General features: G+C 41.6%; 1 protein-coding gene across 1 annotated transcript; it reads left to right on the forward strand.

The window, feature by feature from the left end:
• Positions 1 to 5833, forward strand: sost (sclerostin). The gene is made up of 2 exons (XM_038736396.1): positions 1 to 909; positions 3663 to 5833. The coding sequence occupies exons 1-2, from the start codon at positions 660 to 662 to the stop codon at positions 4070 to 4072; spliced, it is 660 nt and encodes a 219-aa protein (XP_038592324.1). The 5' UTR covers positions 1 to 659; the 3' UTR covers positions 4073 to 5833.
• The last annotated feature ends 2531 nt before the right edge of the window (positions 5834 to 8364 follow it).

An 8364-nucleotide genomic window follows, 5' to 3' on the forward strand; every position in this document is an offset into this window, starting at 1 on the left:
TCTGACTTATCTCTCCTCTCCCCTCAGTCTTTCCTTCTCCTCTATTTTCTCCTCTGCTTTAATTTCTTATTCTCTCACCTCCCTTTCCCCTGTCTTCACCTCTATATTCCTTTTTTCCACTTCTCATCTTCTGTAATTCCTCACACCCCCCTGTTGCCCCTTGTTTTCTCCTCTAGTCTCTCACATTTCCTGCCCTCTCACCTCACTTTTCTAATTTCCAAAATGTTCTCCCTCCCGTCCTCTTCTATTTTCCTCTCCTTTGCTCTCATCTTTTGTCTGTCTTATCCCCTTTTCTCTCTTCACCTCTCCTTCCCTCTACCATCTCACTGTCATCCCCCACCTCTTTTTTTCCTTTCCTTTCCTCTCCTCTCCTCTCTGTCTCCCTCCACTTTAGGTTCTTCTCCTCTCCTCTTCTTGCGCACGCATCCAAACCTCTCCCCTCCTAGTTTCTCAATGAATCTTTCTCCCAGGTTCAACCCCTCCCACTTTGTGTAAGCGCTTAATTGTCAGCCTTGACGGAAACTTGCGTAGGCTTAAATACCGTGTGCGCCTCATACATTTAGGGTGGAACTGACCAACTTGTTCAAACGGGCATCTCTTGAGTGTGTGTTTTTCTCTCCTTGTGCGCTTTTCTTTATTTCTGCCGCCGACCGATAAGCATGCAGGTGTCTCTGGCCCTCCTCGTCTCCAGCTCGGCACTCTTGCTGCTCCAGGGATGCTGCACCGCCGTGAAGGGATGGAAGGTACTAAAAAATGATGCTACGGAGATTTTACCGGAGTACAGAGAAAATACTCGGACCCCACAGGAGGCAATACTACAGGCGCCCAGCGCAAGCAATAACAACAATAGCAACACTTTGAATAACAGGGCGAAAAACGGTGGACGAACAGCAAACACAGTCTCCTACAGTAAGTATTCCTTTAAGTTGATTAAATTTTAAAATGAAAAAAAAAATTAAATAAACTATACATTTCAAATGGCACACTTGGAGAGTTTAGAAAGAAATACAACTGAAAAGAGCACCCCAATGATTCTGCGCAATATCGGAATTCTTATCCAGGTCAACCTAAAAGGGCTGATGCATAAAAGTGAGAAAACTAAAAAATAGCGCATATACGGTTATTTTAAATATATTTATACATAAAAACGTATAAATGTATGCTTGTAAAATTAAGCATATAACGTGTCAGTCACGCGATTTAGTGGAAGCGACCGTGTGTGGATGTGAACAAGTGTGCTGGAGCATGAAAAAAAACAAAAATTAAATATCAATAACTCCAACATACATGCAATTTATACACGTGTAGACAGAATCACTATATATTAAAGTTTTTGATCATTTTTTATTTTCTTTTTCATAAATTTGTTCAGTGTTTGTGGGAATTCTGTGCTTATTGACCCCATAAATGTTTAAGTAATTTTCAATACCCCAGAAGATCAATTAGATGAAGTTTACCTGTTATTAAATGCTGGGTCTTTGGTTTTTTTCTAAAGGAGTAAATTGTTTAATTAGTCTTGATCCACCCTTTTTGACATTTAAAAAAAAATCTAGGATTGGTGGATGCACCAAGACAACCTGCCTTTTCATTTGTCTTCATCTCCACACTGATTTGCTGATTAGAGGCAGCTCCACTGTGTATGAAGGGTGTTTTCTTGCTTAATCAGTTGCCAAAGTTGAGGGTGATGTGAGCGGCACAGACACATTCTTGTGGTTTCTTCCCCTATACACAATTTAAAGTGGTGCATTCATAGAGACATCAGGGCTCATTTCACGTTGTCTTCCAGGTTATTTCCTTCTCTCTTTATACTATTAGTCAAGCTCTACTTACGCCATAACTATGTGATTGCAACAACATGTCTCCCAAATAGAAAACCCCCAAAGTTTGTTCTTCAGGGGATGTCTTTTGGGGTTTTAGAAATTGCTTTTTAAATGCAACACTGCCTTTGAGAATGATTCCCACCTGTGGGCAGTAAAGGTTGTATGTTCTGATTGAGCAGCGCACGTAGAACAATCTGACGCTTGCTCTCATGAATTCAAGATGGGTGGTGCAATATTCTCACAGTTTAACCTTCATTTAATCATGGCCACTCAAATCGGAGATCAGAGAAGAAGATGATTGATTGGATTAGAAGAACAACAGCTGACAGAGGGAATTAGCAGTCAAGATATGTTAGTGGGACAGATTTTTGTCTATTGAGGATAATACCACCTAAGGTGCAATAAATCCACACATTTAGCAAAGATCATGCTATTACACATTAATTATATTCTCTAATATTATCCAGAAAAGGGTGAAAAATGCATTCCCTTGTTTTCATATGGATAAGCAGCATGTGTGTTGAGTTTCACACAGGGAGACAAAAATCCTGGATTATATATATATATATTCCTCATCTATCTCTCATCTTTTGTCCTGAGACGGCTTCTCAGGGTCTCAGTGGGGTCACAGCAGAGGCTTTGACCACTGACTGGCTTCCCTCCAGTCCTCTCCAAAGACTAGTTGCTCACTGCATGGGGAGAAGAACAGCTCACACAACTGTACAGTAGTCTAGTGTGTGATCCTTTTTTTTTTAGGCCACCATGATTGGTAACTATTTTTTCAGGCTAACAATGGAGAGGAGAACAGAAAATGTAAGGGAGAACACTGAGTGAGACTGGATCAAAACAAACCAACACTCACTGAACAAGACAACCTGACTTTTTGGGATACAGTGGTAATTGGTGCAAACTGCTGCCCAGTGCTCGCTGTAGGCATTGTATACTACTGTGGTCCCTTCAGCGACAACCACAGAATAACACTAGATCAGGTTCTCATGGGGAGAAAAAAAAGGAAGTCACCTCACATAAATCCTTTGTTCAGCCCTTTTTTGCAAAGAAAGCCACAGAGGAAAACAGATCCCTCTCTAAGTGTATCATTTCTTAACCAACTGTTCCTTTGCCCCTTTTTTACACACTGCTTGTAAAAAACACAGGACAATAACTCATGCATATGGCTGTTAAAAAGCTGTGGCTGAAACATAGGATTACAGGCCGAATGTGTTGTCTCAAATCAGTCTGGCAGATGTCCAGTTTGTTCAGAATTGTACAGTTGCAGCGCTGCCTTAAAATAACCAGACAGTTATTTACTCCTTCATCCCCACATACATTTCCTGAGGGCCAACACTGTGTGCCAGCTTTTTCTTCCAGCCCAAACCTCCATTAGGTTTGATTGAGCTGTTTAATGGCCCTCTGGTCTGGATTTGCTATCAGCTGATTGCTGCCAGCTGGATTTCTTTGTCAAGCCCCGTCATCAGCTAATGATCAGACCATGAATCAAATTCAGAAACTCTGATCTGATCTCAGTGGCTTAAATCTTTACTTAAATGTACAAATAGGTGTATTAAGTTGAATTTATAAAAGTGCATTTTTCGGCTGCACTTTTGTGTTAAAAAATGTCAGAATTAAAATGAAATGATGTTGCCTACCTAGTTTTTATCTGGCTTATGTTGTTCATATTGACTTTAACAGAATCAGAGAAATGAGCACATGCTGGCTTTAGACACAGCTGCAGCATTGAAGCAGTTAACCTGCAGAATGTCCATTCCAGTGTGCGGCACTTCAAAGTGTTTGTTTTGGGCTGTTGCCACGAGTGTAACTGTGATATCCTGCTCTTCAACCCAGGTGCCTCCGAGCTGAGCTGTAGGGAGCTGCGTTCTACCCGTTACATCACAGATGGATCTTGCCGCAGTGCCAAGCCGGTTAAGGAGCTGGTGTGTTCGGGCCAGTGCATGCCCGCACACCTCATGCCAAACTCCATTGGTCGCGGCAAGTGGTGGAGGAGTAACTCTTCGGACTACCGCTGCATCCCGGCCCACTCCCGGACAAGGAGGGTCCAGCTGCAGTGTCCTAATGGCAACACTCGGACTTACAAAATCCGCGTGGTCACCTCCTGCAAGTGCAAGCGCTTCAGGCCCCACCATAACCAATCAGTGGCCAAGGAGGTCCCGAAGAGGCAGCGCAACAAGAAGCACAGTCGTTTGTCTCAAGACCGGAGCAAGAACACCACACCACAGATGGGCAACTCATACTGATGCTCCTCTTCAACATCTAGGGACAGACACCAAAGCACACACATACACATGCACATGCTACACAAAACACCAACCAACATATCTTCTTCAGATAGGGAGGAGATGCAAAAGATATTTCAAAGAGAGGCAATACATAAGCTAATTGCTGGGCTGGTTTTAAGTAATCAGTCTTTAGTTTTCAGCCACTTGTCAGCATAATTGTGAACTTTGCTTATTTGCATGACAAAATGAGTCAGTGCCAGGGCTTGCCACAACTGTGACAGGTCATGAGATGTAGCACCATGTTGGATAATATGAAACAAGTATCTGTTCACTACAACAGCTCTAAACATCCCTGGGTTTGGGTCTGTCCTCCACTCAGATTTCATTTAAGCATAATGAGAAGTCCTCCCCCGAGGCTTCAAGCCCATCTGTACAAACATCCAGCGGATGCAGAGCTATACTGCACCACAGCCCTGTTTAAAGCTGAAAAGGTGCATCTTTGCTCCAAAGTGGTTGTAATCCATCTCCTTTGGCTGTGTGGAGGAGATGGTCTTCTCAGCTCTGAGGGCTCTGATGGTGCGATGTCAACAGGCTTTGAGAGGCCCTGGCCAGTACTGCTGTCCAGGCAGCTCTCTGACAGCCTGCTAAAGGCCTCACTTATCAGGATAGCCCCACAGCACACTTCACGCTGCAGCAGCCCCAACCAGGCCTGTAAGTTACAGTAGCGCCTTTCCCATGTCTAGACATGGAGAGTCAGGAAAGAAATTGGGGGGAGAAAGCAGTTTTGTCAGCACTGACACCACAGGGGCACAGGGTATTCCCGTGACTTGTATTAATTACTAAATGAGCCCATTCCTGTGTTATTTGAGTTATAAAAATTAATTCTTCTAGAAATAGCCAGATCCTGTTTGCTGGAATCACACACAAAAATGTGCACATGTGTGTAGGAGACATCAGAAATATGTGCGTAGTTGTGTTGTTACCTAGGGGCAGAGCGTTCTCCAGCACGCCCACACAGGAATTCTTTTCGGGCCAAACAGAGCAGCGATCAACCATCCACAGCCAAATCCATCCGTTGTGTTGGATTCTGCCTGCACGATTCGAGACACCTCCACTCCTCTGTGCTCCCATTCTGTAAATAGCTCAAACAGGAAAGATAGGAATAAAAATAACATAATGAAAACAATAATTCAATTTTTATCATCGTATTGACTGATAAAAAAAATCCGTCAGGAAGAGGAAGCAGCAAAACCCAGTCTGTCACTGCAGACAACACAACCTCCGTCCTCAGCAATTCCTCAAATGGGACTGTACTTCACGAAGAATATTCACAATGTTTCCACATATTGTCAGCACTCTGTTGTTTTTCCGCTCATATTGCTTCCTGATTTTGGTTTTCTAAACTGTACTGACAATGTTTGCTTCTTTTTCCGATTGTATGTTTAAAATAGCAACTGGAAGGGGTTTGTCGTGTAAGCTGAGAGATGTGATGCATACAGTGATTGTACATATTATACCTGTGTGGTCTTCTGCAGTGGTGCCCTCATTTGGCGGGGTGTTAAAGAGAAATAGGGAGAGAGGGAGGGCTGTTTCCTACAGACACATAGAAGGACTGTTATAAAGAATGAACTGCATATTTATTTTTTATTTCCACATTTAAATTATTTATGCAACCTTTTGTAGTAAATGATAGCCACTATTGTCATATAGTATGATAGAGACTTTGAAAATGAAATACTGTACAGTACATGAATAAAGTAAAAGCAGATATATTTGAAAGAGCTGGCTTCTTTGTTATTATTTTTATTTGAACGTGTTGCTGGTAACATTTGACTTTAAATAAATTGTTTATAACATACTATTATGTTGTTGTCAGCAAGTACATTAATAATAACTTGTCTTTACATCTGCTTAGAACTACGTTATAGTGTGTTAAAAACCATTAATTAATGTTTATACAGTTATAAATGTTAAATATGGGGGTTAAAGTAAGTGTATCTGAATTTGGATGTCTGTCTGATATTGATGATAAAAATCAGGCAATTATAAAGTTGAGATTTGCTACCATTTGGGATGTCACAGCTTTGCAAAAGAATAAGAGGAATCTTGCTCTTGCTCAGTCACAGTCAGTCAACGTGTCTTTTTATAAGACGGTGGATATGATCCATAGCCATCATTCAACATCATTCCTTTCCGCCTCTCCTCCCTCAAGGCTTCAGGCTTGATACACTGCGAGTCTGAGAGTTCAAAACGCATCCCTCTTTGCTTTATTTGACAGCTCTGTGGATGATTGTCATATCTGGAGAGTACTTGCCAACAGTACTACCAGCACTCACTTAAACGTTGGACTTGCAGTCAAACAGGAGTTAGGCAATCTAGGAACAAACATGGACCAAACTAAATGAGGTGTTTATGCTAAGTTCTATCTGCAAATATAATTTTTAATTACCGGGACAAGAGCTCCCTTAGAGGGCCAAATAAACTTAGTATAAACACAAAACAGAAAATCACTGTGGCAACTGTGGTTGAGAGCTTGTCTTTTGTTGTGCCAATGGAGAACGGTATATATTAAATTTCACTACATCATCCATAATGTGCAGTCATTATGTCATTTTCAAGCCCTGTTTTCCAAGAGAGAACAGACATGCCATGCTTTTATTCAGGCAACTAGCATGGACGTTTTCCAAGAAAGTCAAGAACACATACTTAAGAGCAGCACATGAACACTACCTAAATATATTGATGCTGACAAAGCATCTGCCCTGTGTTACTGTGTGCACACAGGTCGACCTGCATGTGACCCTTACAGACCAAGGGAATACTGAGGTACACGAGAACTTAAGCATGATCTATTCCTAACAAATGTAACAAGTCTGCAACACTTTATTCAGGTCTCAGTCTAAGTGTTATCAATGAAGTTTTGAATACCAGGTGCAGAAATCCCTGAGGATCCCTACTCTGTTACAAGTGTAAGAAACCGGTACACACAGTGCCATAAGTTCTCAAACAGTTTATGGTTGACTCATGGCCTCTGTAAGTAATATTTATAGATCTGACACACTGACCACAATAAATGATAACTGGCTTCCTTTGTTCAAATGTGGGAGAAGAAATGATAGGATTGCACTGTAGGAAAAGAATTATGGTGTGTTCATCCAGATGAACAGACCTTCAGTCAGGTCTCCGTGCACACTCTATGTTATCTTCCAACTGACAAGTTCTGCAGATAATCACTGTTTCTCAGCAAAGCTCCCTGCTACTCTCAGTGTAGTGAGAGTCAACGTGTCTCCATCTCGACAAATCTTCAATTTTACTCTGAACTGAAGAAAAGGACATGTGGAATAAATGGTGTGATGCTGCTCACAAATGCATTTCTTTTTCCTTCTTTGAACTCACATAACAGAACGGTAAATATCTCATTTTAGCTTTCTGCAGTGCGAGCTCATAGTTTAGCACAAAGCCAGAAAGTTGTCTAGAAGGCAGCCACTTGACTGGCTTAGGCACTGTCAACACAGACTTCACTGATGTTCTGCCAAATGCAGAAGAGACAGTCAAATAATATCGATTGTTTATCATCTTAATGCTTGACTTATGTATGTTTTCTTAGAAAGAAAGAAAGTCTCTTCAGAAAGTCAGTGGAAAATGACTTGAGGTGACATTCATAGCATGTGAAGCACTTTCTCTCACATGCCAAAAACTAACCCCTATAAAAGTCTTTAAAGAGTTGTGTTTCTGGTCAGCTGCTTGTGCAATTGAATTGCTTAACTATGTCGCAGGCTATCCAAGATGTTTATTGAGATGGAATATATTTACCGAACACATAACATTCAGACCTTCGTCAAGGATTACATAAAGTCAAAATGCTTCTACACCCCAGTAGTTTCAGCTCTGGGCCTTCAATTCAAACTTTTCCAGGAGCGGATATTATTGCTCAAGTCAAACACATATGGACGATGACGGATGTATTCGGAGACGGATGTTTGCGCTCCTCCAACCACTCCCTTATCAGGTCATGAGCACTAATAGCTTTAAACAAATGGAAACCAGAAGAGACGTCTGGCTGCCTAAAGGAATGAAGAACACGGAAAGCACAAGTTCAACTAATTTTGTGTTTCTCCAACGATGGAGGCTTTGGAAGAAGGATAATGTTTCCTGCAACTTGAGAGTGAAATTCTCAGCAGGGAAGGGAGAAGCTAGGGTCAGGAGAGAGGCGAGATCAAAGATGTCCTCCAATGTATCTTCAGCATCCAGACTGCATCTTGGTAAGTGGTTCATGTTGTTATTTGTTATTCTGGGTGAATCTAAGATAC

The sequence above is a fragment of the Micropterus salmoides genome, unplaced genomic scaffold (assembly GCF_014851395.1).
Source record: "Micropterus salmoides isolate LMB-PRFRI ecotype aquatic unplaced genomic scaffold, ASM1485139v1 Ms_hic_scaffold_21, whole genome shotgun sequence".
Lineage (NCBI taxonomy): Eukaryota > Metazoa > Chordata > Actinopteri > Centrarchiformes > Centrarchidae > Micropterus > Micropterus salmoides.